Source organism: Ursus arctos, unplaced genomic scaffold, assembly GCF_023065955.2.
Source record: "Ursus arctos isolate Adak ecotype North America unplaced genomic scaffold, UrsArc2.0 scaffold_17, whole genome shotgun sequence".
Taxonomy (NCBI): Eukaryota; Metazoa; Chordata; class Mammalia; order Carnivora; family Ursidae; genus Ursus; species Ursus arctos.
Genome location: NW_026622841.1, coordinates 15,819,841 through 15,846,553, shown reverse-complemented (window position 1 = coordinate 15,846,553; position 26,713 = coordinate 15,819,841). Strand labels below are relative to the sequence as shown.

Here is a 26,713-nt window from a genome sequence, read left to right as displayed (position 1 = left end):
CATACATTCATCCTATTGTTTCTGTTTCCTTGAAGAACTTGGACTAATACCTACTATTTATTTGTCTTCCTGAACCTAAAGGCATCTCAATGAGAGAAGGTACTTTCATCACTACTCTGTCCTTGACCCTCAACAAATTTTTGTTGAAGTGGACAAGAATTTCAGATTTGAAAAGAGGCTATTAAGGAAATAAGCAGGGTGATAAAAGCCAGAGATTAAGTTGAAAATTTCCTTCTTGTACTCAGCTGAGTGGTATTCCTCCCCACTTCCCGAACTTCACATGTACCCGGGACCTGAGAATGTGACCTTATTTGGAAATAGGGTCTTTGCAGATATAATTGAAATGAGGCCATTGGACGGTGGGCCCTCATCTAATAAGTAGTGTCTTTACAAGAAGAGAAAACAGGGGCGCCTGTGTGGCTCAGTCGGTTAAGGGTCGGACTCTTGATTTCAGCTCAGGTCATGATCGATTGCAGCGTTGTGAGATTGAGCCCCACACCGGGCTCCGTGGGAAATGTGCTTGAGATTCTCTCCTCTCCCTCTGCACCCCCCCCCAACTTGCATTCTCATGCACTCAAAGAAAAGAAAATACAGACACAAAATGCATGGACAGGAAAATAGCACGTGAAGACAGAGACGTGAAGGGAGAGCAGCGTGTGATGCTCGAAGCAGGAGCACCAAGGACGGCCAGCAGCTGTCAGCACCTGTGGAGAAGTGTGCAGGGCCGGTCTCGCACAGCCTCCAGGAGGTACTGGCCCTGCTGACACCTCTTGGAAGCCCCACCTCCAGAGGGGCGAGAAGAGCAATCATTGGTGGTTCAGCCCCCGGGTTCAGTGCTCTGCTTCAGCAGCCCGAGCAAGTGACCACGTCCCCACCTCCCATCTCCACCAGCTCCCCAGAACCCTACCGGTCAACTGCAGCTGCCCCCACATCCCCTCGCAGAGGTGCCTTTCCCTGTGCCCACCCCGGCCCCCCAGCTGCTAAGTTTAGGTGCCCGGCTGGCCATCCTGTAACCATGTAGGTGCCCGTGAACAGGTGATAAAAGTCTGCTCATGGAGCCAGGTTGGGGGATAGGGGTGGGGGCGGGGGAGGGGGCGGTGTTCCAAAAACACAGCAAGCCTCTTCAAAACTTAAGGGTCTGGGTCTGGAGGCAACTAGCTTCCAGCTGTGCCGGCACCAAGACCCGAGCGCACGGGGTGACCAGCTAATCGCATGGATGGGCTGTCCAGAGGCAGTGAGGGGGAGCGGTCACCCAGCTCTTGGTTCACAAGCTGCTGTTTAAATTAAGAAGGCTGGAGAAATCGTATATGAGCAGTCTCCCAGATTGCCCTGGGTTTGTTTCCCCTGGAGGATTTGTGAAGCTTCTCTCCGCGGGGGCTGGAGGGCGGCCGTGGTGTGGGTGCTGGGGGGTGCAGAGCGCTGCTCCGGGAGGGAGGCAGCTCCGCTGGCACGGGCTGGGGCTGGCTCTTGAAGCCCTTTTCCTTCCCAGGGCTTATCACAGTTTGTAATTGCATATTTTCGTGATTAATTGATTGTCCCTGGGAGGATCCTTGTCTGTGTTGCCAGAGATTCCCCGGAGGAAGGAGATTAGGGCTTTTCGCTGCCTGTTGTGTCTGCAGAGCCTAGCACAGCGTGCAGCTTACAAGCAATTGATAAGTATTTGCTGCAGGAAAAGGAGACGTATAAATACAGGCCAACTTCTGGATGTTAAAAGCATCCTGCTAATGAGTGCTCAAAATCTCTTAGAGGCATCCTCCCTTTTGATTACGGAACCCACCTCCCCTAGGGCCTAACTGATGACAATTCCCTTTTTCTTGTCTTCACATAGGGGAACTTAGCAACCAACTCAAGAAGATTCCTCCCCACTCTCTCTCTCTTTTGTAGGTAGTCAACTTTTTTTCTTTTTCAAAGGCAACCTTATGTAGAATTCTAATCCAGAACCAACCAAAACCAGAGTTGCTCACAGTACAATAGGAGTAGGGGGCTGGTCCCTCACAGACCTCCCCTTTGTGAGTTCCTAAGGCCTCTCCGATGATCCCCAGAGAGTTCTGGTTTGAAAAGCCCACCCCAGGGCAGGGGGTGTCCCAGAGAATCCTCCCCAGCTGGAGACACGGGCCTCTGGGACTCAGATTCTAATGTTGGGTCCACACTCGGACCCCAAGAGGTGGCCTCCCCAGAATGTAGGTTCCAGCTCTTGGGAGAAATGTCTCCATCACCTCGTCTTCACCTCGTAAAAAGACAGCTTGTTCCCCAAGACCAGGAATCAGGACACAGTACAACCACATAAGAAAAATAACTTTATTATTAAGCATATATAATCTTATTAAAAGTACTTCATAGTATCACATCCATATTTGTTTGAATCTTAGCTCAACTGTGATATGGTCCTGTTATAAATAATGAACCCAGCTACTGAAGTATAGGACTAATCACTGCGAAATAAAAACAGTTGTGACACACAGAGAATCCTCCAGGGCACGTGCTTTCAGGGTCTTGTAAAGAATGCCGAGGGTCTCTGGGGGATGCGTTGAAGGGGCTTTCTTCTATGCTTTCCCTAAAGTAGTAATATTTTTTTTTAAAGGAGCCCATGAAGTCCAAGATTTTATGCTTTAACAATTACAGTCACGGGGTTTTTTTTTTTTTTCCTTCAAATGGAAAATTATTTTTTGATTTGTTGGGAAATACACATGCTGACCGTGCCAGGAAAAACTTCATCTATTTCCCTGAATTCATTATTAATAACTTGAGATGGCTCTATTCTATTAGTCGTTTGGCCTGGATTCCTACAAATAAATTTCCTTTTCAGGAAGGTTATCTGAAAGATGTCAAGGTTGCACAATGAGGCTGCTGTCTCTCTGTGACAGGCCGGCCTTGGGGGAGAGGGGGAGGGACTGTGATACCCAGAGTATGATGAGGGACTTACTCTCAGTGCAAAGAGATGCCTGGTGCCTTGTCATGGCGACGTCTCCCCCTGTCTGCCTGGAAAAAGCCATCACAAGGCAAACAGTAGTGTGAATCCTGGAGAGGGAGCATGACCAGAACCCGGGTGCCCTTCACCTGGTATTTGGTGGGGTAATACTCCTGCCCCCGTGCCAGTCTGGCTATGGACCCGCCTGTCTGGGTTTATACAGTAGAAATGACTTCAGTTGGTCAGTTCACTCAGTGGCGGGTGCTGGAATTAACACAGGACAGAGAAGACAGCTTGGCCTTTGTATCCCCATGCTCTTTGGCATAGTAAAGCTTATAATTTCTCCTTCCGGAATTGGGGAGGGAGGGAGGATTTTCCTAAACGAAAATGGATGCCCCTCCTTGCACTATTTTCAACAGCGTACTTTTATTTCCACAGCTTTCCAAAAACAAAAGCAATGATTAGGTCCTACTCTAAATTCTAGTTATCAGGGTGCAAAAACCAAAAGTCAACATTTCTACAAAGGTCTTTTTCCGCCGTGAGACACGGAGTGGCTTAGCTAAACTGTGGCGAATTTTATCCCCTGCTAGGTTTTGAGAAGCCCTGTTAGGCAGTGAGATTTGACTTTCTAACCTAAAGCTACGATAGGATTAACAGTGATTGTGTCTTATCTTGGAAAAGTAACTGGGCACACAGAGTACCTATTTGGTCCTGGGTAGCAGTCCAAGTTTCGAAAATCGGAGGATGAACAATTATACACTGCCCTCCTCTAGCCGACTGAAGCTAGACAATTCAGGCTATTGGGGGTTTTGCTGGAGAATATGGTAGAGAATAGGCTCATGAACCCCAGATATTACTGCTTTCAGTTCCTTTTTAACATATGATCCTAGCCTCTGGTCAAACATGCCGTTAGATTACATTTTAGGAGCATTTGACAATAAAGAAGTTTATATTTCTAAACAAAAATCCTCATTAAAAAAAAAATCAAAGATGGACCTAATCATTTTTCATGAGGCCTGGAAATGACTTGCCTTAGCAGTCATCCATCCACACCCTTTAAATATTGTGTTCTGCAAACAGGCAACGTTAAATGCATTCCAGATGGGAATCAACGGCTGCTTAGCACAGCTCTCGGTGAAACTGAGGTTGGTGAGGCCCCCGGCTGCGAAGGTAGGACTCTGGAGAGACTGATGGGGGCGGGAAAATGCTAGAAAAGGAGCACTGAGAACACGGTTGCTTGCTGCTGTGACCTTCTGGCGGGCTGGCACCGGGGATTTTGCACAAGGAAGAAACAGCGGGGCAAAGGGTCCGTGAAAAACCCAGCCAGCGGCTGCCCGACTGGAGTCCGTGCTTGTACCTTGATGGCAACAAGGGAAGGCAGGCCGTTGTCACGGGGGACTCGCAGGTGGAAGCCCTTCCTAGGCTTCTGGAGAGAGATGGTTGCGAGGTGGCGGGAACCCACGCACCAACAGCGCTCTCTTAACCAAGCTTTCCCAGGACGAGAGTTAATTGGCGGGCAAAAAGGAAAAAGAGAAGTAAACACATACCTCCCAGAAATACAGGGAGAAATCGCAGGGAAGGGAGACCCCACCATGAGCAAGCATGTGACCGTGATCGTCTGTGAGGCTCAACATGGGGGGGGGCGCCCCCGAACAGGTGGCTGCCTTTCTGGGTGGCAGATGCCAATGTGGACTTTAGGAAAACTGTGCGCACCCCACCAAAACCAAGAGGTTCCCCGACGATACTGCTGGTCTCTCCAGGGTTACTCTTGCTCCCGCTTCCATGGAACCAGAGGAAGTCTTTTCTGGAATATGCTTCCTTCTGGGACCCAGAGGTGTATGGGTGACCACAGACTCAATAGCAGGTTTGAGAATACAACCCTTTCCCAGCTGCTTCCCACCTCTGCTGAGGAAGGAGGATCGAGAAGAAGGCCTGTGAGAACTAGAACTTGGACTAAATGATGGAAAATTAAGGGAAAATGGGAATAGTGGGAAGGAAATTTCTGCCAAACAAGAAAAACTGTTATTTCCCTCTACGTCCAAGAGAACTTCCAATAGCGTATTACTCTCTGTGTTGGCAAGCAGTGCTGGCCCCAGACAAGGACTTCCAATTCCTAAGGAGAGCAAACTGACCTGTCTCTACAGATTCCGTGGGGACCCTCCCTGCCTGAGGCTCTCCTTCTCCCGCCCCAACGACCCAAGCTAGTGACCTCCTTCCAGCCTCCAGCTCCAGTGCCCACTGAACTAACCAGGATCATGGCGTAATGGCCCCTCCTGGGCACCCAGTCAGAGCCAAGCCATTCAGCACGTCTTCCTAAGGGTCAGCCACCCTTATTTAACAATCCGTGATTTGCTGAGCAAGCCCATTCATTTGATCAAGTAGCTTTAAAATGTCTTGGCAAAGCAGGAGCCCATTATTCTAACGGGAATCCGGGTACTTCATTCATTTACTTTGAGAAGAGGATTTACTCCTACAGCTAGCGTAACAATCTTCTCTGAATAGGAAACGTACAGATATGCATTATACAAACCCTTAATAGTCATATTTGAATTTAGAATGTGGCAATGTATAGGACAGGAAATACAGGACCCTAATTTTCCTCCATCTTCCCTAACCTCCTTCCTTTAATCAAAATTGGGAAACAAGATTGGACAAGAGGATAGACTATTTAAAATATATTAGATCGACAAGGAAAAAGAACTATCCGCCAAGGTGAATATACATTGTTGTTTCCCCCTTTTAATTAAAGAAGGCTAATTTTGATATTGAGTAATAGTCTATTTTGGACACATACTTTTTTTTTTTTTAAATAAGTAACCTCACATCTTCTCAGAGCTCACCTTGCCACTTTTCCCTTTTGGATACTCTGCCAAACTTTAAGACACTGTGAGAGCACTTAACTCCGAAATTTGTGACGAAGAAGTGAATAAGAAAGCAGGAAAGAGTTAAAGAAATTAAAGATGTATCTTTTCTAGGTCTCCAGTGGGTTGTTGTTGTTGTTTTTTCTTCCTTTTTCTATATATGATTTAACTGCAGGTGAAAACTCTCTTTTCTCCTCCTCTAGCATGACGGTGATGGGATGTGCTAAGGATAAAAGTCTCGGGCGGGTCCCAAGTCTCTCATCTCGGTTCTTTTTGGGTACTCGTCTCCAGAGCCAAAGTCCATGGTTTCCGGATAGCTGGAAAATTCCTGAGGTGAAGGGAACTCCTCTGCTGAAGAGTGTGTCCGGTGCCCAAACACCTTCTCCTGCAGCTCGGCGATGTCATTGCGGATGTCAGCCAGCATAAGCAGCAGGAAGTCGAAAGACCCAGGGGGTCCCTGTGCACAGGAGAGGAATCAAAGCTAGAGGACCACAGACTCGATCCCGCGCAAAGCCATGGCTTCCACGGGCGCCATCACTTGCTACTCCCCCTGCTTGGTGGCAACTACTTAGTTGATAACTCTGTGTCCCCAAAAATGGAGTAAACAGAACAACTACTACAGTAGCCAGGTCGGGGGGGGGGGGGATATTCTTAAGATTGCCTTCTAATTCCTTCCTCTTCCGTATGAGCTAAGGTGACACCTTCTCTCTCCTCCCTCCTAATTCTCAGCTACATCAAATCTGGTAGAATGAAAGCTTAGAAGAACCCTCCCACGTTACTTTCCAAAGAAAACGGGGAGGTGCTCATGGAGGTGAAGAGTAGGGGCTAAGGGGTTGGGATTCTGTTGGGTTCGAATCTCAGCTCCATCACCTACTAGGTGCTCTTGGGCAAGTTGCTGTTTTTTTGGGTTTCCATCTCCCTATCTGTAAAATGGAGATAATAACAGCCTCGACATCATAGGGTTTCATAAGTGAGGATTTAAATGAGTTAATATATATAAAGGGCTTAGTGCATCATAAATCCTCTAAATATTATCTTTTAAAAAAAGTAAAGGATTAAAATGTTTATAAGGATCATTGACTATAACCACGACCTGAATGCAGTTCAACGTATGTTGTGAAGACATCCATTCCCCGTTGACCGGGAAAGGTCCAAGGCCTTCCTCATTTTTCTATGGATTGAACATTTAAAAAAAAATCATTGTATGGTATTTGGTAAGCCTTAATTTCTCTGTAGGGCTGTGTGGGGCACGTCAAAATAACGCGTGAACGGGCAAGGTCTGGGCTTGTTAGAGGCTTGCAGGAACATCCTTACCACCCCCCAGCCTCCGATGCCGCAGCTGCCTCCGATGCCGTAGCTACCGCCTCTGAAACCACAACTCGGTCTGCAAAGCACTTAGTGGTGGATCGTGCTTTGATAGTAACTGATACTTATTTGGAGAGGGACAGCTCAGATGCCATTGGCCACTGCCCAGGTGAGTGGACAAACACCCAGGGGTGCTAAGGATGGCCAGGATCAGTTGGCTAATTGGTGGAAGCGTTGAGATGAGAACCCAGACCTCCTACCGCTAAGCCGAGGCCGTCTGTCTGTCTTCAGAAATGACACTGATCTTTTCAAAAGCAATGGAGTTGCTTGAATTTTCTGTGCTTTGGATACCACTAATTTTCATTTTTTAATCTCCCAGACACCAACATATATCCAAGCCAATTTATTCTCAACGGTCCCAAGCAGCCATGCACGTCTCTGCAGTTTTTTGGGACGGGCTGGCCGTCTTATCTGCTAGAGTCGCAGCCGTGGCTAAACTCGTAAGTGTTCAGAGTTACGACAGTCCCGTTGGATGTTTTAGGGCATACTTGGAAATAGACTCACGGCATACTGGTGGTTTTTTGTTTTGTTTTTTTTTTAGTCTTAAGAGAAGACCTTCCACATAAAGATTAGCCATGATAAAAGAAAAAAAAAAAAAAGCAAACCAGAAAACAGATTTAAAAAACAAATCCCAACAGGTCTTAAAGTCTCCCACGATTCTCCTCCTAACCACTGAGTCCCCCTCGGGTAGGCTGAACAATGGCTAGAAGGGGCTGGCTGCTGCTGGTAAGATCAACTTACAGGCTCATCAGACCTATATCCCCGAGAACATTCCCCCCGAGGGAGCGGGGCAGAGAGTGCTACTCACTGGCGACCCTCTGGGTCCAGGGGCTCCTCTCTCTCCCTGTAAGCAGAAAGGTCAGATTAGCTGGGTGGACCACGTGGGATGCCACCATCAGTCTCTATGCAGACCGCCCCCCCCCATCATCACTGCCCTGCACAAACAAGTATTTTCTATCCGCAACAAATAGAAGCTTGAAGCTGGATTCAAGAGACCATTTGTTTGGACAGAACTGCTGGGGTCAAGTGTCTCTCATTCCGATTTCCCCCTGGGGCCGTGTATTTTCAAACCAGATCTGACAAGAGGAATGCCTGTATTTCCAGGCAACGTGTGCAGTAACTTACCAACTTTCTAAAGTAACGCACATGGACTTATTTGCAGGGCGAGCAGCTCTGGAAGTGAAAGCACTCACTTGCAGAGATTGGAGCTTTTCCTGTTCTTGACGTAAACACGTCAAAGGAGTGGGGACACACCACACAGCCCTGCAGAAGAACACTGGCCCCAAGAGAAAAAGCCCTGCTACACAGGGGCTTGTTTAAAATGTACAAGGGTGCTTATTCTTAGGGGTGGTTTTGGTGGTTTTTTGTTTTTGTTTTTTTAATTACAGTTGTTTGCATCTTAGATTTTTTTTCCAGCTTGGTGGGGGGCGGGGAAAGTATCTCAATTTTGCTACGTGCAAAATGAGGAGGAAACAGAGCTTGGGCTTTACTTGATGCCTGCCCAGTAGGCTGCAACTGGGAAAACTTGGGCTGTGAGGACGACTCATAACACTGACCTTAGAGCCGTCTCTTCCTGGCGCACCTGGCGGACCCTACAAGACAAAGGGATTTAGTTCAACAGAAGGAAAACACACGGGACAAGAACACACTGTCCCCAACGACAGTAAGTGGATCTCTGATAAAATACTGACCACAGGGCCCCTCCGGCCTTGTTTAATGTGGGACAGATCAGGAGATGGTCCCATGGGTCCCATTGAGCCCCTTGGGCCGGGCTGCCCGGGAGGGCCTGGCATACCGGGGAAGCCTGGGCTCCCCTTTGGTCCCGGTGAGCCTGTAATCAAAGAACAGCTCATTAGCTCCACATCCCGTGAGGAAGATAAGGGTTCTGGCTGACTAGAGAGTCTGGGAGCCCTTTGCAGCCATTTCTCTTTGCAATCTGCCATTCGCCTTCTGATATCTCTACTAAGATGCCCCACAGGCATTTTAAACATGATCAGAATTCTCCATCCTTATGTAATCATTGTAGACCACACTTTTCCAAAAACATCTCAACAGCCCTTCTCTGTAAGAGAATTAACAGCTTACTTCACTGTGTACCATAATACTATATAGTGTGTGTGTATGTGTTTATTATAAATATATATTATACATTAGTTATATATCAAATATAGATTTGATATATAAACCCACTCCATATGGGTTTATGTAGTTGTTTCTGGAGACTGTTGTCTTCTGAATATCCTAACATTTAAAAATTGGGAGATTCCCTACAGAAATCTGGATTTCTGGCATCTGTTTGAAGACAGGAAGAGCTAAAGCCTGGACTGCTACTTTCCCATTGGCACAATGGCTTAGTTTACTCCCCACTGCTCACACCCTGCCCCTTTATTCACTCTGCCACCTGCCTGGTCCCTGTAGACATCGTGGGTTTTCTTTCTTTCCTGAGGCCTAATGTGACAGAGCACTGGGAGTATATGGAGTTTAAGTACAAGCTCTAGGACTGCTTTTGTGCCTGCTTGTTAATAACTGTATGCATGTCAGCATTGGCCATATTTGTCATGGCAGCTGATGGGGAGTGACCGACAGGCCTCATCTCCCTTGAACTACACACACAGAGAGCTGGAAACAGTCACTCTGGCTCGGGCTGGGCTCTCGGTGCAGGGTAGCGTCTGTCACACAGGGAAGGAATGCCCCACTGGCTCCTGGGGAGCGTAGCTGCTAAGTTGTGGGGCAGCACCTTGGTGCAGACCTCAGGATATTCGCCTCTGCCTTAGACCCTGAATGTCAGCCGGGGCAGGGGGATGAGGGAGAAGGGGGTGAGCGCTAGGACAGTATTTTTGTTAATTGTAGTAAATGACATATAATATAAAAGTCCCCATTTTAACTACTTTAAGATGTACAGTTTATTGGCGTTAAGTACATTCACCTTGCTGTGCAACAGATTTCTAGAATGTTTTCATCTTGCAAAGCTAAAACTCTATACCTACTGAACAGCAAGTCCTCATTTCCCTTCCCCCAGCCACTGGCAACCACCATTCTACTTCCTGTCTCTATGAACGTGACTGCTTCGGCTACTTCCTATTAGTAGAATAATATGGCATTTGTCTTTTGTGACTGGCTTATTTCCCTTGGCATAATGTCCTCAAAGTTCACCCGTGTTATAGCCTGCAATAGGATTTCTTTCCTTTTACAGCTGAATAGTATTCCATGGCTGTATATACCAGCTTTTGTTTATCCATTCATCCACCGATGGACGCGGGTAGCTTGGCTCTTGTGAATAGTGCTGTCATGTATGCAGGTATGCAAGCATCTCTTTCAGATTTGCTTTTGATTCTTTTGAATATTATACCCATATGTGGAATGGCTAGATCATATTAGTTCCACTTTTAATTTTTGAGGAACCTTCCATCCTGTTTTCCATAGTGGCTGCACCAGTTTGCATCCCGCCAAGATGGTGCAAGGGACCCCTTTTCTCCACATCCTTGCCAACACTTGCTCTGCTCTGTTCTTGATAGTGGCTATCCTAATGGATACGCAGGGATACCCTGCTAGTTTGCATCTCTGATGAGTGATGTTGAGCATCTTTCCATGTGCTTGTTGGCCATTTGTACACCATCTTTGGAGAAATGTCCATTCAAGTCCTTTGCCTATTTTTATACTGAGTTGATTTTTTTATTGTTGGGTTGTAGTTTTTTTTCTTTCTTATTCTGGATATTAACCCCTTTCAGAAAAATGATTTGCAAATATTTTCTCCCCTTTGTAGACTGCCTTTTCGCTTTGCTGATTGTGCTCCTTGATGCAGTTTTTAAGTTTGATGTCGTCCCCTTTGTCTATTTTTGCTTTTGTCATCTGTGCATTGGTGTCATACCCAAGAAATCTTTGTCAAATCCAACATCACGAAGCTTTTCTCCTAGGTCTTCTTCTAGGAATGCTGTAGTTTCAGATCTAACGTGTAGATCTTTAATCTATCTTGAGTTAATTTTTGTATGTGGTGAGAGAGAAGGGTCCAACTTCTTTCTTTTGCATATGGAACAACATGAGTTTTTAACCTGCTTTCAGCTGTTGACTTCGTGAGGGTATGGGCTACGTCCTAAATGTCCACACACTCGCAGAGTCCCAGGTACATACAGGCTCTTTAGGAAAGCGAGCACACTGAAGATGGTGGGCTGAGTGCTGTGCTAGAATTATTTGCCAGTGATGTCTGTTTCAAATGCACACAGTAATACTTGTTGAAAATACCTAGCTAGCACTAGTGACAGAACACAGCGACCGGATGGAATAATTTTCAGGCACCGGAAAACAGAACAAATCAAATCAAAGAAACAAAGACTTCAGATTTTTGATATTTGGCGGAGTCTTTTCTAGTTCGCAGAATAATTAGGCCAAAGTTAATACTCTCAATGCTGCTTCCAGCCATATCCTGAAAGAGTTTATCTGGGAAGGGGACCAGATTCCTCCTGTAACTAAATACTTCACCTCCAGTAGCAAAAGGACAGGCCAGAGATAACATTTTGCCTTCATTTACACAATCAATGAACTTCAGAGATCACTGTATGTCAAGTGTCCTTAGAATGTGGGGCTTTGATGTGCGAATGGCAACATCTTATACACAACACTGGGGGGTCGGGGAGCAGCAGCCACCCCTCACCACCAAAGCCAAAGGATTCCAGCCCAGTGTAGTTTCCCGTGCTGACATCTCAGTCTGTGATTCATCATAAGCCCTGGGACTGGACTTCCAGTTATGGATAAGAGAAACCTTAGTATCTAGCTGCCCCAATACAGCTCAATGGAGGACATTACAAACTGATGCTGGAATTAAGGAGAGAGAAAGGAAGGATTAGAGGACAAAGTAAGGGCACAGTCCTTTGCTAAAGTTAGTCCTCTGTTACTATCTGCTCCGTCAAGGACCCTGGACAGCTCAAACTCTGTTAGAAACCAGATGGCAGAATTGGAAAGGAAAGCTAGCAAGTCATTCATTAAGAAGAGAGACAGCCAATGGTACCCTTGTTTCTACTTCACTTGTCCTTGTTGGAGTGATCTGTAGACTGGCCTGGAGATGACCTTCCTCCAGGGAAGCAGAGCAAGAACACACTCTTTAGAGAAGGGTGGGGAACTCTGAGTTGGGAATCAATTTGCAAGGAGACCTACATCTACTTAGAAGCAGCAAGAGGCTGCCTGTGGGAGGATCTGGAGAAAATTCCACCATGGCCCAGAGGACCTCGGGCCAAGGGAATGAACAAGAGGATAAACCAGGTCCTAAACCAGTTCTTGTTCCCTGTACAGACTGAGACCCAGTTTGGTATGTTTGGTAGAAACCAGTAGATTAAGATATAAGTGAAAAAGAAAACAAATAAATAGTCTGGAAGGAATTTGGGGCCTCTGCTGTTGTTGAACTTCCAACCTCAAATCTGCCCATATTCTTCCTGCTTGAACAAACCTGCCTACTCCTCCACGTGCCGGTCAAACCCAAGTCCTGGGATCACGGCAGACCATCACCGCGGTCTCTCCTGTAAGCCCCCACAGCAAGAAACGCCTGCTTGCTTACTTAAGGGGCATGCGGATACTGTTTTCTTCTATTTGCCTTTGCTCTCTGTCTTGTCTTTCTCATTAGACGGCCAGGAGGTCCTTCATAACACCTAGCACCTACTAAGCAATGATAATCAGGGAGAAGACACTCATGTTTTAGAATCATCTGCTAACACTAATATCATTTCCTTTATGGGTGTGGATAAGATTCTGTTGATCTATCTTATCTATGGAGGGACATATAATAAAATATAAAACATCATGGAACTATTTTACAGTTCTCATTGTGGGGCGCCTGGGTGGCTCCATCGGTTAAGTGTCTGCTTTCAGCTCAGGTCATGATCCCAGGGTCCTGGGTTCGAGTTCCACACTGGGTTCCCTGCTCAGCAGGGAGTCTGCTTCTCCCTCTGCCTGCCACACACCCTGCTTGTGCTCTCCCTCTCTCTCATAAAAATAAAAATCTTAAAAAAAAAAACCCTTCCAAACATTTGTTAAAAAGAAAAATAAAGTTCTCATTGTCTATTTCCTGACAGAATGATAGGACACTTGGGATTTTCTTCAAGCGATGAGGGTGGATCTCTAAAGCAAAATGCTGAATTCAGGAAGCCAGACAAAAACCACACCCATGGTGAGATTCCATTGCTCTGAAGTTCTAGAACAGACAAAACTAGTGATAGAAAGGTCAGTGGTTGCCTACAGTTGGGACAGGGGAGTAGACTGCAAAGGGGCACAAGGGAACTTTTTGGGGTGATGGAATATTCTATATCTTGATACAGGGTAGTGGTAAGTAAGAGCTTGATGTAGGATATACACATTCGTCAGAACTTGTTGAACTGGATTAAAGGGGTACATTTTACTGTATATAATTGTATCTCAGTAAAGTCAACTTCAAAGAAAAATATACAGATCTATAAAGAAATATAGATGTGAGTGTGTTCACAAACAATAGGGGAAGGAGGAAGTAAGGCTGAGGAATGGTGGAAACGAGGCTGGCCACGGGTGGTTACGGCCAGCTGATGGGACCCCACGGGTTCCTCACCCAATTCTATTTTTGTGTGTTCACATTAAAAGTAAGTCTTCATTTTGTTTCTCTGTAAAATGATCTCTAAGAATCTTACCCAAGTCCAGGACAATGACCTTCTTCTTCCAGATTTCCCCCAGTTATAAGGGTTTCTCAGGCTCAAGGACCCAACGCTCCCAAGCTTCTCATGACACGGGTGTGGGAGCTCCCCGGACTCCTGCAGCTCCCCTCAACCACGGAGTGTGAACCCGGTCGAGCCTGCACCCATGCGAGCTTCTGGCAGGCCGTGGCTGGTGGCTCCGTTCCCCTCCTCTGCCCCTCCCCCACTCACCAGGAGGGCCCTGGCCCCCAGGCAGCCCAGGAGGTCCCGGAAGGTAGGCGTTTGAGGCCAGCACCTTGTTGCCAGTGATGTACTTGCCCAGGTCGGCAGCACTGTTGGGGAGCAGGGCAATCTGGAAGGAGAAGAGGATCCCCGGTCAGGAAGTGATGACGCCACGGCCAGGGAGATGGTGCACATTTGTGCGTTTGCAGAGGCTGCAAATCCTTCTCGTGGTCATTCCCCTCTATCCGAGCCAGTTAGAGCTCCAAGGGGCTGCAGAGATCCCCTTCCAGATCCAGAAGCCTTTCAGTGAGAATTACTTGTATGTGATCACTTGGCTGGTTAGTGGACAAACCTGGACAGTCTAGATATCATTAGACTCATTATTACCATAATTGATAGAATCTACCTGTTTCAGACTTTCAATTTGTTCATTTCTTTATTTAGTACCTACTAGGTGCCAGGTCCTGTGCTTGGTTCTAAGGTGACAATGGTGATCAAGACATGGCCCCTTGGCCTTGGGAGCCAAGACCAAGCATGTGGCCTATGGTTCACCTACACACTCATGTGTTCGGGAACTACTGGCAAACAGTGACTGAGGGAAAATATGTCTGCAAAGTTTTGGACACTCCTACCTTCAAAAGGTAGAGGCTACCTTCGGCCCGCTGAGTGTGGGCTGTACTTAGAGACTCCTCTCCAGTAACTGGAAAATGGTGGAAGTGATGGTGTGTAACTTCTGAAACTAGGGCATAAAAGACACCACTGCCTCCTCTTCGCTTTCCCTCCTGGGTTGCAGGCAGCTCACTCTAGAGGAAGCCAGAGGGGCTGCCCAGACAAATGACCTTCGCATTCTTTGAGGTCAGGTAAGCTGTGTGAATCAGACCTTCCAGGAGAACCGAACGCTATGAACTTCCATTTCCTCACCAATAAAGGGACCACCACCACCCACCTTTAGGGCTGTGGGGATTTAATGGGAAATGTAGGTTAGGTGCCCAGCACAGGACCTGGAACATAGTAAGTGGCTTGATAAATGGTAGTTCTAGTCTCTTTCTTTCAAGAAGCTAATTTGGGGGTGCAAAGTCAGGTGGAGAAAGGCACGTTTATGAGGGTCAGAGCTAACCTCTCCAGAAGGCTTACTCTGGGTCTTGGAGTCCCATAGAAACCAGGCATCTCTGAGATTTTCTGGAACATGTTATATCTGTCCCTACATCCTCTTGGAGGAGGCCCTGCTTAGAAACCCTGTGCCCAGAGAGCAACGGAGGTCAGGAAAAGGTGCATGGCAGCGCTCCTCTGTAGCCTTGGAATGCTCTGATGCCCTCCACCCATCTTTGGATCTGAGAGATCAAGCCTGGAGGATGAGACCAGCTCTCTTTGCTCCCTTGTAAAAGTCGTGAGGTGATCCAGTAAACATCAACCTCTGGTTCCCGGCTGACCTCCCGCTGGGTAATTACATCCCCGCTCCCCTCAGTTCATCGATGCATTGGCAGGATGTGTGGGAGGTAAAGGCGCTAGTGCTTTGGAGGCAGATGTCTAGGGTCCTTGGCTGGACTTGCACACACACAGCAGAGGATGGGTTTGTGGGATGCAAGTGTTTGTGATGGTCATAGTAATATAGGAAGAATCTATGTTATCCTGGATTCCAATTGCTGGAAATATGAATATCATTATCTCATATTAGCTTCTATAATAAGGAATCTACTTCAGAGAGCTGTTGGTACGAATCAGGTAGGTCCTGTCTATAAAGCACTTTGTAAGGACATATAATTAACGTTATTTAAGGGTTCCTGGGCAGCTCAGTCACTTAAGCCTCTGACTCTTGTTTTTGGCTCAGGTCATGATCTCAGGGTTGTGAGATTGAGCCCTGCATCAGACTCTGAGCTCAGTGGGGTGGCTGCTTGAGATTCTCTCCCTCTGCCTCTCCCCCCACGCTTTCTCTCTCTCAAATATTTATTTTTAAAGATTTATTTGTGAGGGAGAGAAAGAAAGAGATGGGGGGGAGAGAAAGAGTGGGGGGGAGTGCTTTCCCAGGGAGAGCAGGAGGCAGAGGGAGAAGCAGCCCAATGCAGAACTCGATCCCAGGACCCTGGGATCATGACCTGAGCCGAAGGCAGACGCTTAACCAACTGAGCCACCCAGGCATCCCTCAGATAAATCCTTAAAAAAATGTTACTTGGTAAACATTTACAAAGCTCTAAGTAGCAAATATTGTTTTAAGTCCTTTATAAAAGTTAATATTTGATCATCATGAAAACAAAAATAGTATTATCATCCCCTTTTAATAGAAGGGAGGCACAGAGATGTTAAGTCACTTCCCTAGGGTCATACATCGAGCATGTAGCAGGGCTACATTTAAACTTAGTCTGTACAGTTCTGGAATCTTTGCTCCTAACACTACACCAAGCTGCCTCTCTCAACATCACCAGTGATCCTCGGCAAATCATTTCCAGCCACTTTAGTATGGATCAGTCCTCCCAAAGTCCTGAGAAGGCCCCTTCTGCAGAGCCACTAGGTCAAGGTAGAAAGGAAGTCACAAACGATTGAGAAGCCATCTATCTGCCTGGTACTAATGACGGCGCTAGAATGTGCCAACGCAGACTGCGGCCACAGATGTGCGCATGCCTCTGAAACCGCCCTGACCTCCCCCTTCAGAGGCTCTGTCTGCTCCCTTCTGTGTGGCAACTGTTGGTGGACTCACACTACTGGCTTGACCGCCCAGAGAAGACAGTTTATGAAGGCAGGACTTGATTCCACACTGTCTGAATGCCCGCATCTCCCAGCCCACTGTAAGGCACAGCAGGTGCTCAACGGAACACTTCCCAAGTCGTCATCCATGCTCTGCAGCAGCACCCAGCTCAAAGCAAACAGTCCACGCAGCAGGAACACAACGGGCTTCAGGAAACTGGCTCTTTGCCTCAGACTGTCCCTCAGTGCTGACAGGCCTGGCAGCCTCCATCCCAGTTAAATGATGGATATCTTACCTATTCCCAAATCTCCCTCTTCAGCCAAATCACTCCCCCACCCCCAAACCAAAGAAGAAGTTATGGAGCCAGAGGCACTGGGGTCTGCATACAATTTTTAAAAAATTTTTATTGGAAAATAAAAGCACAGAATCTGGAAACTCCACAAATCTATATATCCTCGCAACTGAGTATAAGGCAAGTACCTTTTTAATGAAACCTAAGTCAAAGAATGGAACTTAGGCCCTCACCAGAAGTCACCCTTCATGTGCTCTGCCCCAATCGTCTCATCCTTCTGTCCCCAAAAGTAACCACTGTCCTGATTTTAATCACTTCCTGCGTTTTAAAAATAATTCAAAAATAACCTAACTATGCATGCCTACACACTATGGTTTAGTCTTGTTCATTTTAAAAAATGATAGGCCTTTCAAGTTTCTTTTAATCAGCAGGTCGTTGTACTACCTCTTTCTTTTCCTGACCATTTATCCACCGAAGAACCCAGGACGCTCACCCTGCCGAGTTCCCCACAGCTGGGGCTTTGCTGACTACACTCACAGGGCAATTCAGCAAGTCTGCATACCATTTTCTACCATGGGGTTGGCCATGGTCCAGGACACCCAGTACCTACTTCCTGGCCATAGTGTATTTGGGTAGATGCCCTACATTCTTTCTGAAAGAACAGATGGCATCTATCGTAGTGAGATCAAGTTAAAATCCAACAGGCAAACCTGCCACGAGCGCAGGAGTGGAAGTCCAGCCCACCTCTTGGGCAGTGACTTTACTTCTCTGAGGATACCTGCATCTTTCTTAGAGGGTCACCGTGGGAATTAAATGAGATCCTGGATGTAAGACTGCTTCATCAACTACAGAATGTAACACATGCTTACAGGTGCCTTTAAAAATGAGTTGCTTCTCATAATGTTCTTTAAATGCCAGCAGTAGCTCAGACTTGCCATAACGCGTTTGTAGAACTCGGTATGAGGTGGGCCAATTCCAGTCCAACCAACCGCATGAGAGTTGCCACATGAGTTACTGGAGTACTAAGTACGTGAGAGTTACTGCATGAGTTACCGGAGTACTAAGTGTGTGAGTTACTGCATGAGTTACTGGACTACCAAGTGCCCGAGAGTTACTGCATGAGTTATCAGAGTACTAAGTGCGTGAGTTACTGTATGAGTTACCGCAGTACTAAGTGTGTGAGTTACTGCATGAGTTACTGGACTACCAAGTGCCCGAGAGTTACCGCATGAGTTACCGGAGTACTAAGTGCGTGAGTTACTGTATGAGTTACCGGAGTACTAAGTGTGTGAGTTACTGCATGAGTTACTGGACTACTAAGTGCCTGAGAGTTACCTCATGAGTTACCGGAGTACTAAGTGCGTGAGTTACTGCATGAGTTACCGGAGTACTAAGTGCGTGAGTTACTGTATGAGTTACCAGAGTACTAAGTGTGTGAGTTACTGCATGAGTTACTGGACTACTAAGTGCCTGAGAGTTACCTCATGAGTTACCGGAGTACTAAGTGCGTGAGTTACTGCATGAGTTACTGGACTACTAAGTGCCTGAGTTACTGCATGAGTTACCGGAGTACTAAGTGCGTGAGTTACCGCATGAGTTACCGGAGTACTAAGTGCGTGAGTTACCGCATGAGTTACCGGAGTACTAAGTGCGTGAGTTACCGCATGAGTTACCGGAGTACTAAGTGCGTGAGTTACCAGAGTACTAAGTGCGTGAGAGTTACCACATGAGTTACCGGAGTACTAAGAAGTACTTGCTAGTGGATTGTACTGAGCACTACAGCAAGGTCTTTAAAGGTGATGGGTACTATGACACAAAATTTTCAACTCTTTAAACACTTCTCTCACAGAATGTCCACTCTGTGGATGGAGGGGAAGGGAGGCTAAGGGAAAGCCAGATACTGACTTAGCAACTGCATTTCCGAACAACTTGGGGGATTTAGTGGCACTATTCTAACAATCCTCCAGGCTGGAGAAAGCTTCCCTATCGCTCCTGGATTCTTAACTATCCAGGAGAGGAAGCAGAGAGCAGCTTTAGGTCTTGAAATATCGAGCAACTGCCTCTCCCAAGCCCTAATCCTCTGGCCGACGAAACACAAACTTCCTTCTTCCATGAACACTTTTTTTGGATTTGCTCAATAAATATGATCATCAGTCCAAGTTTAACCTGGGGGTATGTGTAGGATGTGTTTATGTGTTCCGCCTGTTCTCCCTATTACTGGATCACAGGCTCCTCAGGATCGTGATTACAGGATACATATATAGATCTTCGCCAACAATGTATGAAAGATCAGCAAAGCCGTTCTTCTTCTCTGCCTGTTGATCTCCCTGTTTCGCTGGCAGCTGTGGTTCTCATTAGGGCTGCCTGAAGGTTTGTTGAACATGGAAAAGCAATGTTGTCTTATGCTTACCCTTTGCCCTTTAGAATAACAAAGTTAAACAGATTATATGCACCTCTTTGATGTGCTAAGAGCCTTGGGCAGAAGCAATTAAATAAACAAACGAGTATGTATATGTTTTACCAGCGTAAGAGCAATTTCTGAGTCTCTGACAAACTGGCGGACTGACTGAGCCAGGACTGACTGGATGATAAATACCGTGGACCTGGGTCCAGGACAGTTGTTCAAGAAATCAGGTCCCTAGATCCATCACAGGGGCATTACTCACGGCATAACGATGTTACTAGAAATCTGATATTCTCTGAGGCTTGCGTGGGAGCCTTTTATAAAGTGAGTCAGTCCTCATTCATGTTGACACGAGGCACCCAAACGGCTGCTTTCCGATGTGGAAAATAAAGCTGCTACAGAAATTCATCATCGGCTTATGGATGTTTACGGACAGGACATTCTCGGTCGTAAAACGTAACCAAAATGTTGGATAAAACAGAACTGTGTACGTCCGCCCCAGGACCATGTGTCTGGACGTTCATTTTACTAAACCCTAGCTCATCCTCCTTCCAGCTTTGCCACGTGCCCCTCGCTTTTAATGGCCTGTTTTAATAGTTACCTCATCAATCCCCTTCGTGTCTTCATCGTTCCGTTGCCCTTGCGACAGCAGCTCTGAGGGTGGGTGGGCAAAGCAGAGTCCGAGTCCCAACCCAGGTGGCACCAACCTCTGTGAACGCTCGTGAGGTCGTGGGTGACAACTCATTTGCTTGTTTCTAAACCTTCTCCCCTTTTCCGTGTGCCGAGCCTCTCCTACGGGACCAACAGCGTGGGCACGTACCTTCTGCTTCAGCTGCAGCACGGTCTGCTTCATCTGGTGGAACTCCTTGCACGTGGCGCAGCAGGCTGCCGCCTCCACCGCGTTGTCGGCCTTCTCGTCATGCCCTGCGGGAGGGGATGGGCTCCAGTGGGTGTGGAGGCTGGAGGCCACCCAGACCCAGAAAGACCGCCTCGCGAATGGCAGTCCCCGGAGGACCCACTGGCCGCGGGACGAGTGGGGGAGAGGGGCTGGCGATTTTACGGTTCTCAGGTTATTGACCGCACGACCAGATCAGGGGAGAGACAGAGGCACCCCCCCACCCTCCGGCCCCCACTACACTCTGTCTCCAGCTCTTCCCACTCAGGTACCCTGGTATCCTCCTCTTTCATGCATGAACATGGGAACCACGGCCCCTTCGTCAGTGCTTTTCAGGAGGTGGGATCCACCCACCTCACACGATTTACACTCCCATCCCAGGGCCAACATTCACTTGCTGTACATTATTCCCGGAGTTCAGGCAATGGGACTCCAGGGCGGGGCTTACAAAGCTGGTCCTTGATGGCTCTGATAATCCAGTTGTTTAAATTGAACACCTCAGGCCAGGTGGGGTCCCAGATCGGGGCTGAGCATGGACCCCAGGGAGATGTGACGTCACGTGGGAAGTGTCCAGGTACTCTGGACATACCTGCCTGGGGTACAAGGGGACAGGCGCCAGGAGAGGCCCTCGGCTGTCCACTGTGAAGGGTCCCAATGCTACCTTGTATAGCACTGGAAACTCCAAGAGCTTTTTGTGAAATCATACCTTGCTAAACAATGGGTGATCTTAACGGTAACAGTCAAGAATTCGCACAACTCTCAGCTTACGGTCACGGAAATGGACTACACAAGCCTATGTGTTGGGGAGACTGGACACAGATGTCAGCTTGCCGCGATAAGCAGGTGCAAACCACCGAGCTGTGTGTGAATGAGGTCAGTGGTGTGAGAGGGAGGAGGTGTGAATGTTTGGGGGAGGAGGTTGGCAAGAACAGTCTGACACTCAGGGAAATATAACCATGCCTAGCCCAGAAAGCTTCTGGGGTTAGGCTGGGTGTGCGGAAAACCACCATGGCTGTCTGGAACGTAGCTGGGGACAGCTGAGCAATGTCCCTTTAAGCCATTTCTTGTTCTTTAAGCCTGGCTCACTGGCTTTTCTTATTTCCCCTCTTCCTGGAAGCCCTTTGTGCTGTCTCCATTCGTGGAAACCTATCAACTATCAAGACCCAGGTCAGATGTTCCACGAAGCCTGTCCTCTCTCTACAGCAATACCGCAGTCCTAACATCGGGCAGCATTCACTGCATGTCCACGCATAAGCTTCCCTGCAGAGTGGCCACCAGCACCACAGCGTGAGCCTCCTGAGCCCTGGAGCTGCTGGCAGCTCACATAGCAGACACACAACACGTGTGAAGCAGAGGGTCCCAGAGGTTTTCCTGCCAAAATCCGTACGTGGAAGCCCTAACCCCTAGCACCTCAGAATGTGACCTTATTCAGAAACAGGGTCATTGCTGATGTGATTAAGATGAAGTCCTACTACCGTGGGGTGGGACCCAAATCAACGTGACTAGTGTTCTTATAAAAAGGAGACCTCGGGACACAGATGCACACCCAGAGAGACCACCACATGAAGACAAGGCAGAGATCAGGTAATAGGGCGGGAGCCAAGGAATGCCAAAGACAGCTGGCAAAGCCCCCAGAAGCAAGGAGGGGGGCATGGGACAGATTCTCCCGCACCGCCCTCAGAAGGGACCAACCTCGGCAACACCTTGATCTCAGACCTGTAGCCTCCAGAATGGACAGGATACATTTCTGTCCTTCAAGCCACCTAGCTGGTGGCAGTCTGTGGCAGACCCAGCAAACGAATAGATGTGCTGGGCATCAGGAGAGCCCCATGCTCACATGAAACTTCCTCATGCAGCCCGGCTGATTTCTCCAACGGCGTCAGTCCCCTGCTTGGTGATCTACAAGGTGACTGGTGTTTCTGCCCTTCGGGACGGGAGGGGGTCTGGGGGCAACTTGGCAACTGAGATCTCTAGCTATTCACCTGCAGGACAGGCGCAGAGCTCACCTGCCACACCCCATCCCTGCACGTCACAGGAGGGCTGAGGCTTGGAGTAACCATGTTGGGAACACACGTGTCAAGCCAGCAGGTTCACGTGAAGCAGGGCTCCATCTCTGTTACCAGAGCAACAGGGTCAACCTCCAGCTCAGGTTTTGAATGGCTGGGAAAAGCACCTGGATCTGTGGGACAGTGGCAATCTCTAATTCCAGCCATGTGCAGGCAGCGTAACGACCACCTGGTTCATTCCCACCTCCTAGACTAGCTGTCCTAGCGGTGGCTTCCCACTGATAGCACGTTCAGTCGGTAGACTTGGGGAGTGACGTTGACTCACTGCAGTTGTGCAACATTGAGCTGAATTGTGAGGCTAGGGAAGCTCTCTGCTTGGAGGAGGTAAAGTGGATTGGTTAACAGTGTGGTCTCCTGAGTGCTATGGTCCTGTCTATACAGCCCAGCTGTGTCACTGACTAGCTCAGGAATCTTGGGCAAGTTCTCTGACCTCGATAGGTCCCAATTTCCTCAACCATGACAATGGAAGAGTAATTCCTATGGCACAGGGCCACTCTGAGGATAAACGAAGGTAATACCTGTGAAAGAGTGGGCGTGCCACCTGCCAGTAATAAATGGGAGAGGTGCCTGGCCCGGTCCTCAGACCCACCAAGCCTTTTGCATTGCTTTTGCCTGAGAACCCCAGAATTCTTGAAGGATAGTCTTAACATGAACAGAATGAGGTAAAACTGACGTCTGGTATCTGAAAGTCATCGCGCAAGTTTACTGATGTGGGTTTAGAATTGAGGTTTCCTGAATCTGAGTGCAACACCTTCTCTACAAATCAGGCAATTTCCTCTGGGCTCTTCATCCCTGTTTAATGTACCAATTTACAGTCCTACTTGCCTGCAGAGCTTGGGCTCCTGTGAGGACGACCAGAGTTATTTAGACCAGTCTCCAACATAACCGAGTGACTCAAGGACATTTCCACGCACAGTATACTCGGTGAAGAACGGCAGCCTTTCCAACCCCGGCTGGAAATGCCTTTAAAAAGCAAATGCCTTTAAAATGCACAAAAGAGCAAGGAGCCTACTGAATTGGCGATTATTCCTGTTCTTTTTCAGTAAAGGAGGCTGATGGCCGGGAACGGCAGACCCCTGCATAAACAGAGGACCCCAGCTCCAGGTTTAGTTAGGTCTGTCAGCACTGAAGGACAGTTGGAGGGCATCCATCTCTGCCAACCTAGCATTCATCCGTTCCATCCCACCTACTGGTCGATTTATACAAGGCTGTCCCGTAACCCATCTCTCTCGCTCATCCATCCATTCCTCTATCCCTCCCCATTCTCCCTCTTGTCCACCCATTTGCCAGGCCACGTGAGGCAGAGAATGCAAAACAGATGAGGACACCTGTTTAATAATTTGCGACTGGCCTTTGTAAGGAACTAGCCCTATTGGCAGAGCCAGGCCACCATGAACAAGAGTCAGAAGCCCATCTTCCCATTTCTGCTTCTATATACTTGGTTGAATTTTCCAAGTGTTGGTGTGATGAAGGCAACTTGATATTTTCACGATAAGAATAAACCTCCCTACTGGGTTCTAGACTCTACAGCAGTCAGATCATGGAGTGTTAAAACTGATGTATTCTGGGTTCAATCTCCTTTAAGAGAAGGAAAGTAACTTGCTCTAGGTCCTCCAGAGTGCTGTGTACACAGGCAAGGGGCTTGCACGTCCTGGATCTGGCGTCATGGGGGTGCAGTGAACCGGCTATTGGGAGTTCTGTTCAGGACCCCCGAGTGCTCTCTGGCAGGCAGACTCCGGGGCAGTGGCTCTCCAGTGTGACTGCCGGACCAGCAGCAGCACCATCACTGCCTGGGCACCTGTTCTCAAAAGTCTGAAATTCTGGGAGTGGAACCTGGTGCACAATTCTGTCAAAGCCCCCCAGGGTACTCTGAAGCACACACGTGCTCAGCCATCCCTGCTCCGGGGAGTAAGTGGACGGACTTTGACCTGAAAATGCCTGGTCTGTTCTCTGTCCCTTTGTATCATCAGAACACAGACATCAAGATGAACTGTGTCCATTCCACAGACCTGGAGTAAAAGAGCAGCAGAGGCTCTGGCGGAGTCAGATGATCAGAATTTAAATCCTGACGCCGCCACTTAGTATCCTTTAGCTTGGAAGCCACGGCTTCCGGGCGTGTTCCTCCAACAGTAAAATGACAAAGGCATTTATCACCTGGGTAACTGCCACGGGAGCAATAAGACCTGTAAGTTCCTAGAACAGTGCCCAGTACATGGCAAGTGCTCCATACATGTTATTATAGTGGGTATTTAGTTCCCTACAAAATAACAGATGTGGAATAGTGCTCTTTACATCATCCTTTGGAAAGAGCGCTCAGACAGTTGGAAGAGAAATTGTGTGTGCAGGCCTGGAACATGCCATCTGTTCTGAATTGGGGCTCATCTATCCTGCAATTTGTCTACAGTCCTGTTGAACGTGGAGCAAAAACAATCTTGTGTATGCTACGTAGTAATTCATTTAGAAATCTGGGGAGACATCTCTGATTTTGCATGTTTTCAGTCCACTCAATTCACGCTGTATCAGTGAGTGGGTCGAACTGTGACCGTGCAAACGTTAAGTGAAGGATTACTCAACATTCTGCTCCAACCAGTTGATTTTAAAGGTGCATTATTATTCATTAGCCACATGGGGGCATAGAGCTCTAATTTTTACTAATGTCGAGCAGGCTATGCATCCCAAAGCATTAGGAATAGAATTCCTTAGATACCATTAGTAATATTTCAATAAACTCAGAAGCCAAAGGATGTTCCCGACACATTGTATGGGCAATGTTACCAAGAGAGCATGTTTATTTTTAAAAATTGACTGTGTAGGTTTGCGCTCTGGGAAGCAGTTCTCAATGCTGTTGGCACATCATTACCACTTAACAGGGGGTGTTAAAAAAAAAATCCCATTATGGTGCACCCCACCCATCTGGGGGTTGCAGTTTTTAAAGCTCCTCAGGTTGAGAACTACTGATCTATGGATTAGTGGAACTTGAAAGTTACATGAAACACCTGGCCGTCCCTGACACCTTGAACTGTAGTGAGGGATGCCGGGGGTCACGGTCGCTCTATCAGAAAATAAACAAAAGTTGAAAAATAGAGCAGAAAGCTCATTACTACGGAGCCAACATGTCCTTAATTTGTCTCCCCATCCGTGCTTCACAGACTCCCTGGAGTGTCTAAACTGGCTCCAGGGACATATTTTCAAAGACTGCAAGTGGCTGAGCGCGCCATACTTGCCGAGCAGCCAGACGGCTCGCCCCACTTTGCCCTTGGCCGTGTGTGTGGGTGCGCACGTGCGGGGGCGGTTTCGCAGCCGGGCCCCCCTGCTCTCCACACGCTCTTCTAACAGTGAGCTGAGGCTGTGTTTGATTTTAAATTCCTCTGACTATAACGTCACAGGTACTGGACAACGCAAACAAAGGGGGGGAAGGAGATTTTATTTTTTTTTAAAGATTTTATTTATTTATTTGACAGAGAGAGACAGTCATCGAGAGAGGGAACACAAGCAGGGGGAGTGGGGAGAGGAAGAAGCAGGCTCATAGCAGAGGAGCCTGATGTGGGGCTTGATCCCATAACGCCGGGATCACTCCCTGAGCCGAAAACAGACACTTAACGACTGTGCCACCCAGGCGCCCCGGGAAGGAGATTTTAGATCACATGTGTTTATACTCAATCATCATTATCTCTTCACCAAAAAAATAACCACGATGAAATATTAGGTTTAATAATTAGTCCAAAGCAGAAAAAGCTGCTTAACTGGCTCGCCTGGGCCCTCACTTTTCTGGTTGCTGAGCTGAACACCTGGATGTTCATGACTCATCATCTAGATACTGTAAGGAAAGTTCTCGGCTAGGGGCTGAAGCTGGGCATGTCTTGGAGCCCTGGCATTCTCTTAGACGGAGGACAAAGAAATGAGGCCTGCACTGGGACTCGCAGGGCTGGTCAGGCTAAGGTTACTCACGCTACATCCCACCACATTGTGGAAGAGATACGGGAGGGCCAGAGGGTCTTCAGAGCTCATCCAGTCCAACACTCCTGCTGCTCCTTTGGAGCAGGAAGCTGGGGCCCCGAACCTGCCCAGGGACACTCAGCGGTTAATACCCCAGCAGCTCCCGCGGCCGGCTCTCCTAGCCTCAAGCCAAGGAACTTTCCACGGCATCGCATCAGCATCGAGGTTGTCAGAGAAACGCCTCCAGAGGACTTGCTTTTTGTTGCCAGTGCTGTCCAAGCCATCCCCTCACCTTCTCCGTGGCCCATCGCTTGAGTTACGACTCTCACATTCAGGGCCTACGACATGCCTGTCCTTGCTTCTAATTTTAATTACGGGTCTAGATTCCTCCTCTCTGTCCCTTACCCTCCTGACGGCCTGGGTTACTGGTGGTGGAA

The 26,713-nt window shown here is 47.8% G+C and overlaps 1 protein-coding gene across 1 annotated transcript in view; it reads right to left on the bottom strand.

Annotated features, from left to right (window-relative positions):
• Positions 1-2,284: 2,284 nt before the first annotated feature.
• CCBE1 (collagen and calcium binding EGF domains 1) overlaps positions 2,285-26,713 on the bottom strand; it is a 225,886-nt gene continuing 201,457 nt past the window's right edge. Inside the window, exons 6-11 of the mRNA XM_026496408.4 lie at positions 20,200-20,303; positions 14,013-14,133; positions 8,826-8,965; positions 8,691-8,726; positions 7,943-7,978; positions 2,285-6,226 (exon numbers count right to left, since the gene is read on the bottom strand). Coding sequence (XP_026352193.2) covers positions 5,993-6,226; positions 7,943-7,978; positions 8,691-8,726; positions 8,826-8,965; positions 14,013-14,133; positions 20,200-20,303 — 671 coding nt within the window. The 3' untranslated portion in view covers positions 2,285-5,992. The remainder of the gene's footprint in view (positions 6,227-7,942; positions 7,979-8,690; positions 8,727-8,825; positions 8,966-14,012; positions 14,134-20,199; positions 20,304-26,713) is intronic.